The 20,759-nt window shown below is 43.9% G+C and overlaps 6 protein-coding genes across 9 annotated transcripts; 4 read left to right on the top strand and 2 right to left on the bottom strand.

Moving 5' to 3' along the window:
* Positions 1 to 5: 5 nt before the first annotated feature.
* RB195_023525 (uncharacterized protein) lies at positions 6 to 470 on the top strand (the record flags this gene model as incomplete). Of its 2 annotated transcripts, none has more annotated exons than XM_064210994.1 (1): positions 6 to 470. In XM_064210994.1, the coding sequence occupies one exon, from the start codon at positions 6 to 8 to the stop codon at positions 468 to 470; it is 465 nt and encodes a 154-aa protein (XP_064066875.1). The 2 variants fall into 2 exon arrangements, with proteins under 2 accessions (XP_064066875.1, XP_064066876.1); XM_064210995.1 differs by having other exon boundaries at positions 9 to 470.
* A 571-nt stretch (positions 471 to 1,041) lies between these two features.
* RB195_023524 (uncharacterized protein) lies at positions 1,042 to 2,981 on the top strand (the record flags this gene model as incomplete). Of its 3 annotated transcripts, XM_064210991.1 has the most annotated exons (6): positions 1,042 to 1,188; positions 1,247 to 1,446; positions 1,518 to 1,623; positions 1,719 to 1,788; positions 2,476 to 2,673; positions 2,731 to 2,981. In XM_064210991.1, the coding sequence occupies 6 exons, from the start codon at positions 1,042 to 1,044 to the stop codon at positions 2,979 to 2,981; spliced, it is 972 nt and encodes a 323-aa protein (XP_064066872.1). The 3 variants fall into 3 exon arrangements, with proteins under 3 accessions (XP_064066872.1, XP_064066874.1, XP_064066873.1); XM_064210993.1 differs by lacking the exons at positions 1,719 to 1,788; positions 2,476 to 2,673; positions 2,731 to 2,981 and having other exon boundaries at positions 1,518 to 1,674; XM_064210992.1 differs by lacking the exons at positions 1,042 to 1,188; positions 1,247 to 1,446; positions 1,518 to 1,623; positions 1,719 to 1,788 and adding an exon at positions 1,856 to 1,940 and having other exon boundaries at positions 2,476 to 2,666; positions 2,721 to 2,981.
* Positions 2,982 to 3,136: 155 nt separating this feature from the next.
* RB195_023523 (uncharacterized protein) lies at positions 3,137 to 3,445 on the top strand (the record flags this gene model as incomplete). Its single annotated transcript, XM_064210990.1, has 1 exon — positions 3,137 to 3,445. One exon carries the CDS (start codon positions 3,137 to 3,139, stop codon positions 3,443 to 3,445), a length of 309 nt encoding a protein of 102 aa, XP_064066871.1.
* Positions 3,446 to 10,783: 7,338 nt separating this feature from the next.
* RB195_023520 (uncharacterized protein) lies at positions 10,784 to 19,757 on the top strand (the record flags this gene model as incomplete). The annotated part of the gene is made up of 6 exons (XM_064210987.1): positions 10,784 to 10,926; positions 14,552 to 14,670; positions 14,898 to 14,998; positions 15,272 to 15,373; positions 16,428 to 16,543; positions 19,625 to 19,757. The coding sequence occupies 6 exons, from the start codon at positions 10,784 to 10,786 to the stop codon at positions 19,755 to 19,757; spliced, it is 714 nt and encodes a 237-aa protein (XP_064066868.1).
* RB195_023522 (uncharacterized protein) lies at positions 12,957 to 14,226 on the bottom strand (the record flags this gene model as incomplete). Its single annotated transcript, XM_064210989.1, has 2 exons — positions 12,957 to 13,143; positions 14,132 to 14,226. 2 exons carry the CDS (start codon positions 14,224 to 14,226, stop codon positions 12,957 to 12,959), a joined length of 282 nt encoding a protein of 93 aa, XP_064066870.1.
* Positions 18,878 to 19,258, bottom strand: RB195_023521 (uncharacterized protein; the record flags this gene model as incomplete). Its single annotated transcript, XM_064210988.1, has 1 exon — positions 18,878 to 19,258. One exon carries the CDS (start codon positions 19,256 to 19,258, stop codon positions 18,878 to 18,880), a length of 381 nt encoding a protein of 126 aa, XP_064066869.1.
* Positions 19,758 to 20,759: the final 1,002 nt, after the last annotated feature.

The raw sequence follows: 20,759 nt of genomic DNA, 5'->3' as shown, positions 1-20,759 counted from the left end.
CCATCATGATGTACGGATCGGAGACTTGGGCAGCACCATCAACGGTTATGGAGAAGCTTGATTGCACGGAACGAAAGCTGCTTAGACGGCTACTTGGCTACTTTTGGCCTAGGGTATGCCACAATGAAGATCTTTACGCAGAAATTGATGTGGTACACCGGAGGATGACACGTGGAAGATACCAACATCTTGCACCGCCATCGAAAGTGGCTAAGCTAAATAGTCTTCACTTTTTTGGTCATATATTAAGGAGACCAGCAGATCGCCTTGTTCAACGAGTTCTGAGGAGTTTGTCGGGTTCGAGCTGGAAGAAGCCACCTGGCCGAAAATGGAGGTTCTGGACTGAAGTGGTGAAAGAGGACCTGAGGACACTCGGCGTGGATAGGCAGTTCAGGCGAGACGTAAGGTTTCGCAGAATATGGAATAGCGACGAATGGATTGATTCTGTGCAAGCTCTCGCAGAGGATTGAGAAGGTTGAGCAGAACTGTGTTCAAGGACAGCACACCTTGGCGAAGATGCGGGTAATCGCGTCAGGCGATGACAACAGCCCGCTGATTAAATCAAAGTAAGTCATCATAGCCGCGATACCAGGATTCTTGTTTCGCTAGTTTTCCTTCTCCTCCTGTGTTGTAGGACGGAAATTTCACCGTTTTATTCGCGTAGAGTAAACACGCATTGGATACGTTGCATTCTTGTATGACCACCTTATTGTTTTATGTGGACATGTTCTGTTCTCTTCTCCGTGTTCGACTTCAATAAAGCTACTCGTTTTTGTCCGTAACGGCATCCACAACAACTGGCGATCAGCGGACTACAACGCGGACGGCTGAGGACGACAATTTTTGCTCATGAACCCCAGCTCAGGCTCTAAGCGTGGTCGAACTGCTGGTGAACTCGACTCCAACTACGGCTCCTAGCCCGGTCGAATTGCTGGTGAAGTTGATTTTTGGTACAAGGACTCTAGACACTCACTCGGCCCAGGCAGTGAGCCCGGTCTGTTGTTACTGCGGTCACGCCGTGCATTGAACCGCAACTCCAAAATGGATGTTGAAACTCTGTGTACCATCTTGGAAGCCCAAATCAAGGCACAGCAGCAAATGTTCACCGAGCTGATAAAGCGTATGGAAAAGATGGCCTCCGTTTCACACCTAGCCGTTCCAACAGCACCCGTTGCCAAGGCCGAATTCGTCACGAGTTCTCTATCGACACGCTTGCTGAGTTCCAGACCATAGTTGTAAATTTGAGGTCTGGTACAATCGCTACGAGGACATCATCTTAAAGGACGATGCTACCCTGGACGATGCAGCGGAAGCTCGACTAATCGTCTCCAAACTCGATACCGTCACACACGCCCGCTTCACGAACCACATTCTTCCTCAAGGAGCTAGCGGTGTACCCTTAACGGACACCGTGGCTGCTCTGATGGAATTGTTCGGGCATAATACGTCAGTGTTTGCAGGACGCTACTCCTACCTCAAAACACAGCGAAGTGAGGAACGTCCCGCGACTACACCAGATTGGTCAATCAGCGCCATGCCATGGCTGATTTCAACGACGTCACACCTGAACAGATGAAATGCCTCGTATGGATATGTGGACATTTCGCCCCGCCGGATGCCGATGTTCGTGCTCGTGCCCTTCGCAAGATGGGGAAAACCCTCGAACTACGCTAAAGGAGCTTGGCGCCGAAGTTCAGCACTTTCTCGACATTCTTCAGGATGTCGCACTCCTCGAACGATCAAGTGTACCGCATGTCAACGTCGTGGATTCGCAAAAGAGTCGAAATCGTAAGCCGCCGTCACGTTGTTTTCATTGCGGAGCAAGGTCTAGAGACTGCACATTCGTAAACAAGAGATGCCACGACTGCAGACGCTCTGTACACAAGCGATGATTCTGCAAAAATTTCCCGGAGAAGAAGAAGCGGAAATCTGCCAACAAGGTCACCATCGCTTCTACTCACGCTGACATCGCTGTAAACCGCATCTTCCGTAGGGTACAGATTGATGGGAAGACAGTACGGATGTGTCTTAATACTGGACAGAAGACTAAATCTGCAACATCTCTTCAAGGACGTTCAGCAGCTTGAATTATTCTCTCGCAATGCACCTGAGGAAGAAGTTTCCAGCTGTCTTCGCTCCTAGACTGGGATGTTGTACCAAATCAAAGGCTAAACTCGCTCTGAAGCCTGACTCCAAGTTTGTCTTTCTGTAGGCTCGCCCTCTACCCTATGCTTCTATGCCAAGGATTTCAACCGAGATCGATCGGCTTGCGCCTATAAACGTGCCGAGTCCGTTGAGAATTGGCAGCACCCATTGTTGTCGTTCAGGAGAAAAATAGATCGATCCGCCTCTGCGCAGACTACTCTACCGGACTGAACGATGCACTGGAACAAAACTAGCATCCGCTTCCAACCCCAGAAGACCACACCTTTACGAAACTCAACGGACGACGCTACTTTTCATAACTTGACTTAGCCGAAGCGTATCTCCAATTGGAAGTGGACGATGTCCCAAAGCGGCTACTCACTATCAACACGCACCGTGGACTGTATCGCTTCAACCGACTACCATTTGGAGTGAAACCAGCTTCTGGTATATTCCAACAATGTTTGGATGCTCTCATCGCTGGAATAGATGGAACTACCGCCTATCTCGATGACATATTGGTTACTGGTAGAACCACCAGGGAACACAGTGCTTGACTAGAGACCGTATTCAAGCGGATTCAAGGACTACGGACTCCGCATTCAGCTCGACAAATGTGCTCCCTGCAGACGGAGATCACCTTCCTTGGGTTCATCATCAACGCACAAAGTCCTGGAAAGACCAAAGCTATCCAGAAGATGCCCGCTTCAAAGGATGTCAGTCAACTTAGCTCTTTTCTGGGACTCATCAATTTCTACGGAAACTTCGTCAAGGATCTCCACAATCTACGCGCTCCTTTGGACACTCTTACGAAAGAGGATGTTGTCTACACCTGAACACCGGAGTACCAGTTTTTCTTCGACAAGATTAACGCAATCCTAAGCTCGGATTTCCTGTTGACCCACTTTGATCCAAGTTTCCCAGTCATCGTTGCCGCTGATGATTCTAAATACGTAATGGGAGCAACCCTCTCACATCGCTTCGCAGATGGATGCGAGAAGGTCATTTATCACGTTGCCTGACACAACCACAGAAAAACTACAGCCAGATTGAAAAGGAAGCAGTCGCTCCTATTTTCGCCGTGCAGAAGTTCCATCGTTTTATCCATGAACGTTTCAAGCTGAGGACTGACCACAAACCACTTTTGGCAATCTTCGGAAGCAAGAAAGGAGTTTCGGTCTACAGTGTCAACCGTCTTCAGCGATGGGGTACGATGCTGCTCAACTACAGCTTCACTGTCGAGTACATCAACACAAAGGATTTCGGCCAAGAGCACTCTCTTTCACGCCTCGTCTCGTAAAAATCATCGATACCGGACGGCTACGTGATCGCCTCAATAGATGCTGATGTCACTTCTGAGTTCTCGCAGAACTGTCGTCGTCTTCCAGTATCCGCGGAATCCATTCGGATTGCTACGCAAGCCTATCGTCTTGTCCAGCTTGTGATCGACTATACGAAGTCCGGAAATTGGCGCAAAATCAACAAAATCAACCGCCATTCTCCTCTGTGGCACTACTACAACCGCAGAAATACCATGACTACTAACTGCATCTCGCATAGTGATTCCAAAATCACTTCGACATCGTGTTCTTTCAGCACTACACAAAGCTCATTCGGGCCAAACAAAGATGAAAATGCCTGCAAGAAGCTTTGTCTATTGGCCTACGATGGATTTCGACATAGACGAACTCGCCAGGATCGGCCCAAGATGTGCATCCCTGACAAAAGATCCAACCTAAGCCGAACTACACTCATGGCCGAAACGAATCTCACCGTGGACTAGAGTTCATGCTGATTTTGCTGAACCGATAAAAGGACGATACTATCCACTTACTCCAACTGGCTGGAAATCATCCAGATGTCATCGATCTCCTCAACGGCTACCATCCAAGCAATGAAGTGCATCTTTGCCAAATTCGGAAACGAGAGGCGCTCGTCACGGGCAACGGAACGCAGTTCACGTCGTCTCAGTTCAGTTCATTCCGCCGTTCCCGAGGAATCTTGCACATTCGCACGCCGCCGTTCCATCCAAAAAGCAACGGACAAGTAGAACGTTCTGTGGACACCTTCAAAAGAGGACTTCCCAAGCTGAAGGAAGAGGAACCAAAAGTGAACGCAATACAGACGTTTATGATGGCATATCGCTCCATTCCCTCCCCGTCTGCACCTGACCAGCGTTCACCTGCCGAAGCCTTATTGGGACGCCGACAGCGAATGGAACTCGATCTATGTTACCTTCTAGAGAAACGGTACACGAGATGTCAAAATGGAATCTCAATTCAATCGTCGAAATGGAGCACGACGCAGCTTTGAGATCAACGACGCGATATTTGCCAAGGATTATCGAGGACAGAAACCTACTTGGACTCCCGGTTTCATCACACGCCGTGTTGGAAATACAACCTACACTGTTCGCTGTGGAAACGAAGTATGAACTCGGCACGTAAACCAGTTGCGATCCAGAACTAACACTTTCTTGGATGTGTCCGAGCTACCACAATTCGACTTCGACACAATTTGAGTAAGAACGACGGAGCAACGCCGACTGCCTACTCGGCTCTATGACCGCAACGCCTTCGGCTACCCCGCCGCCGACTACAGGTGGACCCAAGAAGAACTCGATACGAGATAACTTGAAAGGGGAAATGCTGTAGGATGGAAATTCCAGCATATTATTCGCGTAGAGTAAACCCGCATTGGATACGTTTCATTCTTGTATGACCACGCTGTAGTTTTTAATGTGAAAATGGTCTGTTCTCTTCTCCATGTTCGAATTCAATATAGCTACTCGTCTTCGGCTTAACGGCATCCACAACATCCTGATTTCTCTAAGGGAATCTTCTCAAAGACCAGTATGAAAATGAATTTCTAACGTTAATGGATTTTTTCTATAGTCGTTGTGTAACCGTTCACAGTCAGTATTCTGTGGCCGATTTTGGGGTTCTGTTTATGACTCCGATTACGACAAAAGCAAATCACTCACAACTGCGCTCAATTCACTCACTCAAAATCGGAGAACAAGGGAATCCCTAAAAACAAGCATCACAGGGACATCCTAGGAGTGATGCAAATCACAAAACTAATGGAAAGGGACTTTGTGAAGGCCACTTAAACTCATTCTTCGAATGTTATAGTAGAAAACGTGGTAAAATGCTACACAGAACGAAATGAAAAGAGGTCCGGGGAATATTCTGCATGCTGTAAGGGAGCTCAGTGCGCGCCTTCACTGAGGACACGTTGTTCCGTAACAACACGTTTTACGCCTACTTTGTTTGTGTAGAGAGAGTATCGCAAAAGTCATCTGTAGAAACTATAGAAAGTACGAAGGTGAATGAAAATGAACAGAATCATCTTTAAAATTAGCATAATGAAAGAGGAGAAATAAAAATTATTCTCCCACACATAGTGATCTCTAGATGTATTTCCTTTAGTGTTTAGAAACTTTAAGCTATGACGAGAAATATCCCTACATTGGGTACCACCAAGTTTTTTTTTTCCCAAGACCTCTTCTAGTTAGTCTAATAACACAATTACCGTGCTTCAAGTAACGTGAGAATTCAATGGCAGCGAACGCGTACTGTTGGGAGAATGTTTCAATACCGTTACAAGATCTTAATTATGGTCTGTTTGACGTTGCGTTCCTGTTTTGGTCCATTCTTACGTTGGTCTTCGTCAACGTTGATATCTATATAATGTTTTGATAATCGTCTACTACTTTCGCTGGATGTCTACATTATGCGTCAAAAATGTTATAATTATGTGTTACTTCATAAAAAGGCGCAACTTTCCCGCAAATTCATGACGCTAGTTATTTGGGAACAAATTTTGAATTCTACTAAGTTCTATTCGAAAGATTACATCCTCGGGAAACAACAACAACGTAGCGGGACTCAGGTAGGAATATTAGCCACTATAGTTTGAAATCGATAAAACTTTCTGTATACTGAATGCATCCAGAAATCAGGAAAGTATGCTAGAGAATATGATTAGCAATTTTTTTCTCTCCTTTCGTAAGTAAATTTCAAAAAATGATTGTGTTCGTTCTTGATCCAACCTTGCAGACACCACGGATGAGTTAGGAGAATTCTCTTCATCATTGTATACTTCTGGTATGCAGTATTGGGCTTCTGAAGTGGTGGGCTTTCTTTTCCTGCTTAGAAATGGACACAGAGATGCAACGTATTGCGAAAACATTTGTGTGCCGTTTAATCAAGATTAATCGTTAAGGAGATTGCAATGTTTCTACTTTTTGATTCCACTGATTTTTCAGATCGATTAAAGGCATCAAGCCACGAGTTTGAGGTGGTATGGGTTTTAGGTGGAGTATTCTTATACGGGATAGTAGATTATGGAGGGGAAGCGATTCCGTCCATTTCTTCCTAATGGGCGTAAAAAACGGTCCGGAAGATGCAGCGCGTGTACAAGGCTGGCGCGCTCAAATCGATCTCGTTGTAGAAAATAGCGCTCCGGAACGCTCGAAGCCGTATCTTCCAGACCGTTTTTTACGACAATTAGGAAGAAATGGACGGAATCACCCTTCTCTCCATATTGTACGATCCCGTATACCAATACTCCAACTGAAATCCGTACCACCTCAGATTCGTGGGGTGATTGTTTTAAATGGAGTGTCAAGTAAACAAAACGAGGCACCTACTTCTTGCACGTAATTGATAGGGCAGCTGTAACGGATTCGTCAAGCGTACAAGAGAGATATCAAATGAGACATTAGTGAAAAACCATTAAAGAACCAGTGGACGTTGAAAAACTTGTTGGAAGATGCTAGGAACAACAATGGAAAATGCTTTGTTGGTTTGAAAGTTCTCTATTCCAAAGAACTGGAAAAAATTTATTCTCTCTCAACTCTTGGCAACTGGCCATGTTGCGTTGCTATCAGTCTTTGAGGTCAATTTGCTGGAAAACGGAGACTTACGGCGCCCAGCACTTTCACGCATTTCTCCTTCTCCAGACACCAATTTCAGATTCAACGACCTTATCATAATGATTGCAAATGCAAAGAACCAATTGTGTCCAAAATTCTCGGTTTCGTTCATTAAACACTCCATCTGAATCTTACGAAAAAAAAAGCAGGAGTCAATAAAATTAAGGAAACTAGGCCCTGCTTTTGCGAAGAGCTTGAGAATCTCTATCACTGGGTGAGACGCTAGCAACAAGAATTTGGAAAAGATGGCTGAGCGACTACATATGACTCAAAGGCAGCATTCGGATAAATTTTCGAGGTTGATATCTTTACTCCAGAAGGTAGGTTTCAGAGCATTGTTAACTAGTACCAGCAAGACTTTTCAATTTATGAAAAAAAGAAATGTTCTTTCAACAGTTGTGTATCTGGAGCATTTATAAAAACACGCTTGACAAAATGACTTCTTCTAATTGTCCTAGTATGTTGTGTGCCATCACAAAATGAGGACATTCATGTGAAGGCTCACTGCAGCGGAAACCCTTCCACAGGATATAGAAAACCATCTAGATTATTTATTATTTTGACAGTTGAAGGAGCTCTGGACCAACCTCATTTCAGCGTTGCTAAGGAGAACAGAACTAAAGAAAAGCTAAGACTATATCTTTACTGGTCAGTTTTAGTGAAATTTCCGAATGATTTTTGATACCTTATAATGGAATTTCTCCTGAAAGAGTAACGATGGAATACTTTTATACTTCCTTGTCTTGTAATACTCTGTGAACACTGTTTCTCAAAATTCCATTTTTCCGATCTCTGAGAATAGGACAAAATCGGTTTCAACTATGCCGGAAATTGTCCCCAGCCGAATAACCGCTACGTTGGAGAAAAAGGATGAACATACACCGAAATATGGGGACGAGGAAAACAGGTGAGAACTATCAAAAAAAGTGTCATGAGCAACAGAATTAGATCCGGTACAGCTCTGAGTAGACTTTCCAAGAATTGACTTTTCTTCAACCTCAACAATGTAGGTTGAGTTCTGGTAGTTGTAATACGAGTACTGCACAAAGATTGTTTTTAATCTTTATTTCTTATTAGGACAAGAATTTGGCGCTGTCAGTTTTCTTAAGGTTAAAACGTAGAAGAATATGCAATCTATAACTTTAAACTTCTCAACACTCCACAAAACACGCGATTACAAGCAAGGATGGGGATGAGGAATTAAGCGTAAGGCGTTGATTAATCCGACTAAGATGCGCCCATACGTTTGCCGTCAATTCAGAGTCGTTCAAGATGCACTAACGGCGCTTCTGCCCTATAGTGACTTCCTAGACTACGAATCAAGTGAGTGTTTTTTATCTTTTCGACAAGTCTTGTGCCAATTTATCGACGAGCGGCTCGTTCAGTAACATCTAGAATAAGGAGCGAATTTCACTCCAGCCGTCAGATCTGTCTTTTTTCGTTGTAATAGGCACACACTGGAAAAACCACTATAAGTTCTTAGTTCATCTGAAATTATTCTACAAACTGCAATAGAAAAACAGAAACAAATCCTTTGAAGGAAGTGCATAACGAAACTGTCGTTGGGTGTGTTGTTGGGTTCCAGTGGGCAAATGTAGAGTTTGGAGTGTAGATTACTAGTATGAGCCTGGCCCCATCTAATTCACTGAAAGACATCCTGAAAAAGGGCGGGAGAAGTGTCTGTTTCTACGAAGTGTGTTAGGGCGCGCCATTGCACACGTTCTCGCTTCCTCAGCACCCTATTCATTGGCTTTACCTAAGTAGTGTGCTGATTAATTTTCGACTGTTCGCTCGCGAGACGTGCATAGGAGCAGTGCGTTCTAAAGTACGTTTTGGGAACGAACGATTAACGAGACTGAGCTCCTTTCACACTCGTAACCTTCATCCCGCCCTCTATATTTGCCTTCATACGATAAGAGGACAGATAAATCACAGCTAGTCACAAATCACAGTACATAAATCTCAATTCTATGCAATAAAGAAAGCAAGATACTGCTTCAGTGCATAACAGACGCTACAAAGTGGATGTCATAGCAAGAGTAACTGCCGAATCTACCTACACAGCAATTAAAAATACCATAAATTTCAGTTCGTAGTATGAGCAGAAACATATAAGGATGCAGTTAAACATGGTTTCTGGACTGTGCAACTAACAATAAAAAAATCTCATGAAAATAGCAGCAACATCACAACAATGGAATAACTGATTACTCGTTACAAATCAACTGTACATGTAATGACAGAATCTCAGAAAAGTAGCCAAAAGCAGCAAAAAACGTTGGATTACAGCTGTCAGCGTAATGATAATAGACAAATGTGCCCCAAGTAATGCTGCTAAAATTCGTCTTCGTTAGCGTTGCTTTACGCGTTTCTTAACTGTGCGGTGGGGGGAAGATCTTTCAATATTCTCTGCTATCTATATGTACGAGTTCACAACTTAAAATTCTAAGTTGTTGACCTACAGATTATAGACTATAGTAGTGTTAAAACGACATGAAGCACTATGCACTTGCATAAGCGGCTGCGTTCGAAGCAGTGCGGCAGAGCGCACTGGATAGAATCTTCGGGGACCTCTGCTGACTCCTCGCTGTAGTTCACGACCCTACCTTGTTCCCAACCGCTTTCTCCACAGCGCCCGGACCGTATTTCGGATGTATTCGTCTGTCTATTGTTTGCATTCATCTTCTTGATATTGACCAATTTTGTAGCGCACGTAGCGAAGAATTTATAACTAGTGGTACAAGTTTGTGCTGATCATGAATATGAAAAATAAGCGCAGCGACCTCCCATGTAAGTTGAGTTATGAGCAAATTCAGTATATGCAAAAAAGTGAGAAAAACGCTGAAGTACTGCCGGAAAATGCGATTATCGCCGCAAAAAATCTGAACGAACGTGTTGCAGTGATAGATACTTACTTACTTAAACACTTAGATGGCCCATCTTCACTGGACGTGCAGACCCTAGCATCTTCTCCACTCCTTTCTTTCCCTTGTCATTCAAGATGTTGTCAAGTTTCACGAATGACGGTGACGAGGTTCCTGAACCGTAACCAGCTGATCTCTCAGCCGGTCCATCCGTGTAGCAAAAACATCACACCACCTCACTGGCTCCCTCCCTCGAGGGCGTATAGCGTCTCTTGGATTCACTCTAGCGTTATTTTATCTAGTTTTTTTGGTCTTCTTCTACTTTTTTCTAGTCATTCTCTTTTCTTAGTCCATCTATCGTCGATTCTTCTTATCATGTGACCGGTCCATCTATGCTTTGATTTCGACATATTTTCCGCCGAATCGCGAAAAAAAGACATTTCTCTTAAGTCGGAGTTGTCAGGACCACCTTGATGTTGCGTGAGCCTGTTAAGTCTAGCTTCTTGTACGTGGCAGCGGTGTCTGCCTACGTTTCCGCTGCGTAACAGGGCGTGAAAAACCGCGCAACAACAAATGGGCATCCAGCTCTTGCTCCGTCAATTTTTCCGCAACTTCCCTGATGGATGCAAGTGATGTCCACGTTGCTCTCATCGTTTTACTCGGTTCTTTTTTTCAAGACGTTTTCCATATTCATAGAACGTCCAGCAAGACGTACGACGAAGTTTCTACGATCTGGTAGCTATCAAGCTGTACTCCTCCGTTCCCAAAGTAGGCGTTCTTCATGAACTGTGTCTTCTATCTGTTTATTCGCAGTCCTATTCTCTTCCCTGCTTTGATGAGTTCTTTTATCATTGTTTCTGCTCAAGAGAGACTTCATCGGATTGAACGAAACGAGTCGATGCCACCACCGAATACCGAACTGGAGTGTGAACATTGGACGGTAGAGGAGTGTATGGACCCGGAATCACGCCAACACAGGTATGACAAAGAAGATCGACTCTTTTGAAAACTTACGACCCAAATCCGCCGTTCACGAATGAGAAAGAGCAAATCCAAGTAAGCTTTGACTATCTTCCAAGAGAGACCAGGTCGAGGCCTTCTCTGCGGGTCTAAAGAATTTTCATTAGGGGAGGATTACTTCCTTCAAAGTCATCGTTGCTGATTTCAACGCCGAAATTGGTGGAAAGCACCGTAATGAAATGGTCCACACTGTCGTCAGTGATGAGTGGTTATCCGTAGAAACAAACACGAGCATGCCGGTTAGTGAACAAGTAGAGGTGGAATAGCGAAAAAGATTATTGTCATTAGGAACAGCACGCTAGTCATATAGGGTGCAGTGCTGTTTGCAGCAATCGGTTTTCATATAACAATGTATGGCACTACACTGCTGCTAAAGACATATCTGCACCTCTTGCGTGCTTTGGTAGCCGCACGACAGCTGGACCTAAACTCACAAATTGACAGTGTTGGGACCCCTCTACGAACAGATAGGGCAGAGGGTGAAGCTCACTACTGTGAGTGTGACCACGACGTACCTCTCCTACGATGCAGCTTGTTAGAACGCGAGCAACTCCTCGTCTCCATCGTCTAACTTTAGGAACTCTACTGGTACAACTCAAATAGCTGGCACAAGCTGTCCCACTTGCACAATCGCAGGCGAGCGAGTAATTGCCATTGTTCTACTACTCCTAATAAATTGTATAAGTGTGTCCCAAGTGTAAACAAGGCTACTTCAAACGCCGTTTTCTGGAACACTAAAGTGAACTGAGCGTGATCACGCTAACATTCGTTAACCACAGCCCTTTTCCCATCTATTCGCTTAGAGATCCCAAGATCGTCAATAATATGATATGGTACCATCGAGTCAAGTGAACTTACTTTAGACACTGTAAGTGATTTTGTAGCCAGAGCCCACCAACGGGGTATCAGATGTTGGTACCTTCCACCTGTCACCTGCCTTTACACCACATCGACTTCCGCATAAAAATCTTCATTGTGGCATACCCTGGACCAAACGTAGCCAGACAGCTGCTGAGCAGCTTCCTTTCCGTGCAATCAAGCTTCTCCGTCACTGTAAAAGGTGTTGCTCATGTGTCCAATCCGTACATCATGATTGGCCGACCGGTAGATTCGCAGCTTGACTTCGCGAGCGAGATAGTCAACCACAAACACTTTGTCAAAGAGTTGAATGCAGAACAGCCCTTAGCGCATCTGTGCTGCATATTACTCTCGCCGCTGCCGTTGTTCCGGTGTACAACCCAGGTAGCAGAAACCATCTGCAGGTTTGATCGGCTGCCCGTCTACCCTGATTTCGATCGAAGGTCCCAAGAAGATCCACATCTCTTAGCGTTTGACAGGGAGGGGTCCCTGTCCTCGAGATCGGTTTATGGCGTCCTGACGACGCTAAGATGATATTAGCAGGACATTGACCTTCTGCACTTCGCATGGTGTTGTCGACGGCGAAATTGAATTGGAGGGGTCCTGCCACTCACTGCCCCTTGTAATACTCCAGTTCCCACTTCAAACAGTGTTGTGTATCTCACTAGTGTTTGAACTGCACGTGTTGTTCGTTGATTTATGTTATCAAGTAGGTGCACAAAAGTTCGTGGTACTCCATCGGAGCGAAGTGCATAGAGAAGACAACGTCAATGAGGAGAGTCGAAAGCGGTTCCAAAGTCTGTAAAAGTTAATTGCAGTGGTCTCGAATTCCGCCGCCACATTTCGATCACTCTACTGACAATCAGTCGTACATTGGATGAGACAAAAGCCGGCTTGCTTGTCGCGCGTTGTTTCTTCGCGATGTTTGATAATCCAGTCATGCATGATTCGCTCAGAGATCTTATCGATAACACGCAGCAATGAGATTCCTCGATAGTTTCTTAGATCCGTGATAACTTCCTTTGAAAATAGAATTATGGTGACATGTCTGCATGAGTCAGATCTCCTTTCCTCGATCCATATTGAACGATGATCTTCGCCAGTACATGAATTACGAAGAGGAAGGGATTTCAACATTTTTGTTGTTGTTTGTTTGTTTTAGCCATCCTGTCGTCTCCACCAGACTTTCCATTTTCATCTTTTGGATACACATGAAAACCTTCGACTCGGTTTTTCCTTGCCATTTCGACCTCCTTGATGTCTATTCGCTTTCGCGATCGCGCTGACGACACAGCTTCCTTCGGGCTCTTCTCCTTCCTGAAATCACCCAACCCGACTGTGAGCGGCACATACGGGATACGTGGATCTTGTTTTCGGAGATATAAAAGCAAACTTCTTTCTCGGCTCTATAACCAGGAGCGTTTCCTTTGTCGCGTCCTGGACACATTTTTTGAAGGAGTCTGCGTCGCAAAACTTCCTCCTGTTCTATATTCGAACATGAACAGACACTCGTTGGCAGAATTTCTTTCTGCACTCTTGGCCTTTCAGACCTGCTATGTCTTTACGACAATCTTTGATCGAGGAGGAACTCCTCAGCTTCTTTTGTGGAACCGCGTTCTGAGGTGGAGAAGAACAGGTCCGAGAAGGAAACGACGTTCCAAAGAGCTTTAGATTTCCCATTATCCAACAAGCAATGTTCCTTGTCAGAACGTAGTCGGGTCGCAGTTTGAGAGTTCTCATCTTCTTGTTGCTCCTCACTGCTTCTCAACGACCAAAAGGGTTGAGGCCACGTAAGCTAATGTTGACGATGATTCTTCTTGAGTGTGGAAGCGGAAAAGAGACGCGTCCGTTAACACAAGCCAACCAGACTGTCATCGTTATCCAACGAGCGCTCCGCTTAACAGTACCATTTTTCTAGCACGTCGGACTGTTATTCAAAACCAATCTTTCCACTTGCATTAATCCCGATAATAACCGCCTGCCGGCCGAGTATCCTCGACATCAGCGTACGGAGTTTATCATAACAAGCTCCATTTGATAGTTTTCAGCGGTTTTCCTAGGTCTGTGAGCAATTACGATCCAGAGTTTGCATTCTCTCTGGTCCCGAAGTTGTACAATAGGCGCATCTTGACGTTAAGCCAGGTTCTTCCTCCAGGTTTTTGTGGGGTCGTTCTTCAAGGCTATCATGTAGCCTCCTATCTTTTTTTCAACAGCTTCGGTACAGTAGGTCTTGTAATCTTCAGAAATGATGAGGGGCCGGTCTCTGGTTTGTGTTTCCAATTTACCAAACGGCACAGAGAGATACCGTTGAAATCTAGACAGGGCAGTTGGGAGGAACTCACTCGACATTGTTCGGCAGTTCAGCGTGACGGAGTGAAGAGTTGTTGCGAAAGATTTCATGCTCCCTGCAACCTGTTAACTTGTCAGGTCGTGGGCTTTGGCGATATGCTGGGTAACAGCACCTTTTTTCATATGAGAATCTTGCACCATATGGCTGTAGAGGCTATATGGCTTTCCAGTGCAGTGAAAGCAGTGCCACCACATACGTGCAGGTAGCAAACTAAAAAACAAAACTCAAACTTGTATACGAGGAGCGTTTGAAGCAAAGAACAAGGGCAGTCTTTGTGCAGTGTTGTAGCTAGAGCAGCGAGAAATGTGTTTGTTCATGTTGTTGTTCGTGTCTATGCTATACACTTATTTTTCAACGATTTCATTGTCTATTGAGGCAACGATTTCTCGTTTCGCCCGGACAAGTCATACCGCAGCAGTCTAAAACTCGCCGAAATTCTCCAACAAGGAGAAATGCATTCTGTAGCCTAGAAATAAATGAATACACAATGCAAGGTCTGTTGCAATTGAACGAATATTTTTTTGCTGTGTTTCTAAAGGCTCCTACTATTCGAGAGCCAGACGCAGTTGTGAGGTCACAGGAATCTTACGGACGAAACCACTCAAAGCATCATCTAACCCTCCACGGGATAACGGACCATCATACACTAGTCAAAAGTGGGCAACCTCTTGCTAAATGTTTTATGCGTGCTTTGACTTCTGATCTTTGTTCTTTTGGTCAGGTTATATGCAACAAGCAAGAAAATGCTTACATTACATGCAGTTTGGACACCCAAAACAGCAGAGGAAGCCTGTCTTCATGTACGATTTGTCTCAGGATGAGGTTACTATTCCACAATTGTGGCATCTTAATTATTTTCATTGTATAAAGAAGAAATATCGATTTTATTGGCTTGAAAACGAAATTAAGCAGCTGAACTTTGTCACCTCCAGCTGTTTTTAATGTGCTCATCTTTGGACTGACTCTGCCGAGGAGACACTAATTCTCTAATAACATTCTTTGAAGATCCATATAAATATGCAAAAGCTGCATGTTTCTCCATGCATTTTCTTTGGACTTTCGAAGACGTAGGAAATAATCTCTCCACATTTTTAGCAAAAGGAATGGGAAGCTGCCCGACTCAATGAAGAAGTCGACTTAACTGATGATATTGATCCTGCACCTTTCCAAATAGTAAGGAAGACGTCATTGTTGAGTGTGAGTTACCTGCTTCGTCATGGATTTTATATAATTACCGAGTGCTTTATTTCTCTACGAATGTCACTGGTAAGAAGCCCAAGCCGCTCAGTCCTCCGAGGTGGATAAATTGTAATCAAACTTGTCTAGGAAGATAAAAACACTGATTTGACACATAGAGAGAATGTATATGCTGCATGTGTGTTCATAAATCTGGCGATTCTGAACTGAAGGCTGATGCTGTGAAGCATTCTGTTCTGGAATCAATCAACACTAAACACTCTATTTCTTCCACTTAACACATTTTCAACAAAATTGAGCTGAGGAGCGTCTTTCTCAACATTTGATTTATTTCATGTACAGCAGCTAACCCAGATTTGAGCGGTCATACCATAGCTTTAATAAATTGGTGCTTCCTTTGTGAATGGTCTCAGTGTGAGTCGCACGTGCACTAAATGCAGTCATGTCAAACCTTCTAATTGAGATCTTCAGAAAAGCACTGAACGTCAATCGAACTCAGACGACAACTTATTGCAGATGAGGCACCAGCCGTAGCTTGCTTGAGTTGGTTAAAAGACAAGCTTGCAGAAAACCGTACCAAAACCAAAAATCTTACACATATGAGGAGTTCTGAGTGTATGTTTCCGACTCAAACTGAGAAATTCGTCACAGTTTACATGAGGACATCAATCAGATCAACGAGAAGTGGCCAAAGCCATTTTCAAAGGTCACATTCAACACGAGAGGGTCGGGGAAAGTTATAGGATACCAGGCCGGAGCTGGCCTCGTCCCTGTAATATGATATGAATGAAACCTTCACTGGGATGGTACGCAAGTAAATACGAATTTGATGAGATTGACCGGAAGTTTTGTTTCGTTTTTATCTTCTTACGTTGCTATTGTGTACACACTCTTCAAGTGCTGAGCATCTCTTCAAAGCCTATCGTTTATGCGGCTAAATCTAAAGTTTAACGGCGACTTCTGCTCATGAGGTTGCTAGAAATTTTTAGGCCTTTCCATGCCCTTTCTCATGTGCTCGAACCCTGCAAAATATTAATGTTCGATTTTCTTCCAGATTCATTCTATTTTCTCGATGCTACAGCTCAGCAAAGTGTATGTCACGGGAAGGGGTCGTTTGATCGGTGTTGTGAGCCTCAACGATGTGAGTTATGTATACAGCAACGAAAAGTTGTAAGTGTAGTGTAAGTGTTCTACACCGCCTTAGACGCCTTACTCAAAACAGTACCGATTCAAGAAATCTTATAACTAGTGCTACACAGCATTTTTGAGTTTTCCACAACTGCGACTCTGCTCTCTTGCATACATAAAATTTTCGAGCTTTCAAAGTAAGTTGTTGCGTTCAAAGCTATGCACTAATAGAGGTATAGTTTGGTTAGAACGTCTTCACTTGTATTCAACTGCATAAGAGATTCAAATTCGAAACAGCGCTGTTGTCGCTGTGCAATTCTCACCGTAGTTTATCATTGCAGCACTGATAGTTGGTTGCCAGCGTAGGTACAGAGATGAGCGATGCTCGCAACGCTCCACTTCCAGCGCAGCCGCTTAACACGTCAGGTTGTTGATCCGATTAGAGGGCACCAATATCCAGAAAATATTTTTGTGCAGTGGACTAACGAGATAAAGAAGAAATCACTCACGAGCCAGGAAACTCTGTTTTCACCGCTTTCAAAAACCCAGCACCTATACATTTCACTTATTCTTCTCGAGCTCTTCCGTTTTCTCGAGCGGACGTATATGATATACCGTTCCCATTTTATAGCTGTAGTGAAAAAAATTGCACAGTGGCTTCTTTTCACTCGAAAGAGACTAGGAACGTCATATTTTTCTTCAAAAGACTTGGTGAAAAAACAGATTAAATGGGTTAGAAGCCCTCCTATTGCGAGTTTTCTATACTACAGAAGCCAGCCATTGACGGTCTTTATTTAAATACTACCGTTGAAGCGCATAATTAAATTTCATTTCCATTGTAAAGTGGAGCAGAGTCCCTAATCTTCTGATCGTTCACGCACAGTACACCTTACAACGAATACAATCTTAACTTGCGTAAAATGGAATTCTTAGTCTGGTTGTAGGTTGAGCCATGAAAGACTTTCGTTTTGTTTCTCGCACATGTATTGTAACAATGATTTACTTTGACTGTGAGCTTGAGCTTATTGAGCTCCTATGCTAACTCTCTCGTTATTTGACGCGAATTTTATTCCAATGACTCCAAAGTCATCAAAGTCTGAAGGGCGATCCCTACCCCTTGGTTCTGTTTTCAAGGTCAGAAAGGAGTTTGACGATCCAATTCCCAACCGCTCGATCGGTTATCATTCTTTCGCCGTACACACCGCATATTTTAAAACCGTGCCTGCAGCAGTATTACCTTGTTTAAACTCCCAACGCATCATATGGCGTAAGCGCATTTTTTTTTCATTTTTAAATCCTCAAAGTGAAAAAAAAATTGAACGTAAGGTCTACTACACTAGACTGCTGTCCAAAGATGAACCGAAGATCTGCAGGCCTAGGGGTAACAAAAATCCCTTCCTCGGGCAATCCATTGTATGCGTAAACAATAACACTAGGTGCATTTAATTGACCGCAAGTTATTTATGACCCGAACTAATACGTTGATATATATATATATATATATCCGAATACAATAAATCGATATTAACGTTCAGTACATTTATTTCTTGTCCTAGAGACATACAATACTGCGCATCGTCTTTGTAGAAAAACACTTGTATATCCGCGAATGTCACTGTCGCACTTTTTAAATCCCTTTTTTCTTTTTTTCAAACGATAGCTATTTTAAGAACGAGAACTACCTTTAGATAGTCCTCGAACACTTTCCAAAAATATTCTCCTTATTGAATTTCATTTTAAAAAACCGCATATAACAACATAAAACCATTTACATCTGCGCTCGGTATTAGCATCAATCTTGGATTAATTGCTTCCTTGGTGTACACTTACAACGAATAATCATGAAACACCAATAGAAAAATATTACATTTACATCGCGTCCAACAGCTTCTGGGCGAGCTTACTTAAGAAATGGAAATGTTGGGATGTGACAACAACATGCATTATGTGTTATCGGAGGCGAGAAGATAGTCTTGCCGCCTCGGCCATAACACCTGGTATGTACGAGCATCTCTACACCTCCCCCACCTTTTGTTTGAATAATATCTTGTGATAAATATTGATAAGAGCCTTTTAAGCTTTCGTACCGCAGATGTCCTACAATTTGACATATCATAACCATTTTGCTTAACAAAACCTACAATCTGAGACCTTTAACATAACTTACATAGTCATTTTAATCATACTTTTTTACGTAGGCACATAAATGGCCCATCTTCGCAAAACGTGCGGCTCCATAATCTTTTCCAATCTCTTCTTTCCTTGTTGTCGTCATCTAAGATGTTCTAAAGTTTTGTGAGTAACGTTGGCAGGGTCCTTGAGGGTGTCCGGCTGAGCTCTCAGCTGGTATCCTTGTACCGAACACATCACACCACCTCATTTGACTCTCAAGACTTCTGAGGGTAGCCAATAGCTTCTTGTACGTGGCAGCAGTGTCTGAATACGTTTCCGCTGCGTAACAGGACGTGAAAAACCGCACAACAAAAGGGCATTGAGCTCTTGGTCCGTCAGTTTTTCTGCAGCTTCCCTGACGGATGCAAATGATGCCCACGTTGCTCTCATCCTTCCATTCAGTTCTTCCTTCAAGTCTTTTTTCATGTTCATAGAACGTCCGAGGTATACATGTGACAAAGTTTCCACGATTTTAGAACCTTGAAGTTGTGCTCCTTCGTCCTCGTAGGCATTCTTCATGAAGTGTGTATTCCTATTTATTCGCAGTCCTATTCTCCTCGCTGCTTTGATCAGTTCCTTGAGCATCGTTTCTGCTTCCTTACTACCTCTCGAAAAGAAAACGAAGTCGTCCGAAAAACGAAGTTTGGAGAGGATTATTAGGTTAACAAGTTTGCCCATTTATTTCCAAGAAAATGAGTTCATTATCCATTGCAATACAACCCGGTGAACAGCTTCGACGATATAGTATCGTCTTGTCGTACCCCTTTCCAATGGGTAAGGTAAGGCAGCACTGGAAAAAGTGTATCTTAATGGTGTATCGATCGTATCATTTGACTAATGTCCTTACATACGACAACGATGACCCTCGACACAGTCTGAATGTGACCCTGCAGCTGAGACCTTAAAGGAATCTAGCTTGCTCTCGAGAATGGATTTCATCCAACGTCCTAGATATGCGTGCGAAGATGATCTTGGTGGATTTGTACAAGACGCGCAGCAATCACATCGAATGTCAGTTCCAAAGGTCCTCTCTCTTACTCTTCTCATGGATAAGAACGGTTTGCGAGGTCTTCCACTGGTCTAGGATCCTGTCTTTCTAAAGTTAGGACGTCATGTATGCCGCTAGAATTACATAAAGAGGATGCAAACTAGCCCGTAAAAAGTCTGCTGATATGAAATTAGGTCCTGGGGCTGTGCCAGGGTTGCGAATGCGAATAAACAGAAAGATGACACAGTTCATGGAGCTGCGACGCCTGGAGTGACGACGGAGGAGTGCCACAGGAAAGATCCCACATCGCAAAAACTTCGTCATACGTCTACCTACGACGTTCTATGAATATGGGGAATGACTTTGAAGCAAGAATTGAACAGAAAAATGAGAGCAACGTTGGCACCATTTACATCCATCTGGGAATCGGCGGTTTTTCGAATTTGCATCCATCTGGGAATTGGCGGTTTTTCGAATTTGCATCCATCTGGGAATCGGCGGTTTTTCGAATTTGCATCCATCTGGGAAATGTGAGCAGACACCGCTGCCACGTCCAGGAACTTCCCACAGAACCTTTGAAAGATGTCTTCTAAGGCTCAACTGAGGTACACAACATCAAACCAGTCTTCACAGTTATGACTTCTGACAGAGAAATGTCCTTCTTTGCGATGCAAAGGAAAATATATTGAGAGCAGAGCGTAGATGGACCGATCACATCATGAGAAGAATCGACGATAGATGGACTAAAAGAACGCTAGAGTGGATCCCAAGAGATGTTAAACGCCCTTGAGGGAGACCACCAACGAGATGGGGTGACGTGTTCGCTACACGGATGGACCAGCTCGGCTGGATACGGCTCAAAGACCTCGTCAAGGTCACTTACGATACTTGAGAACATCTTGGATGCCAATGGCGAGGGAACGAAAAGAGTGGAAGAGATGCTGGGCCCGCACGTCCCGTGAAGACGGGCCATCTAAGTAAGTAAGTGGGAAGCGCCAAAGCGCGATTTATTTGCTGGATTTAGAAAGAGAGTTTCAAAAAAATAGTACGTAGATCTTCTATCCTGCAAATGCAAATGCAAATCGAAAGGGAGCTTTT

Source organism: Necator americanus, chromosome X, assembly GCF_031761385.1.
Source record: "Necator americanus strain Aroian chromosome X, whole genome shotgun sequence".
Lineage (NCBI taxonomy): Eukaryota > Metazoa > Nematoda > Chromadorea > Rhabditida > Ancylostomatidae > Necator > Necator americanus.
The sequence above is the reverse complement of the archived record's forward strand: the minus strand, read 5'-3'. Positions and strand labels throughout refer to the sequence as shown.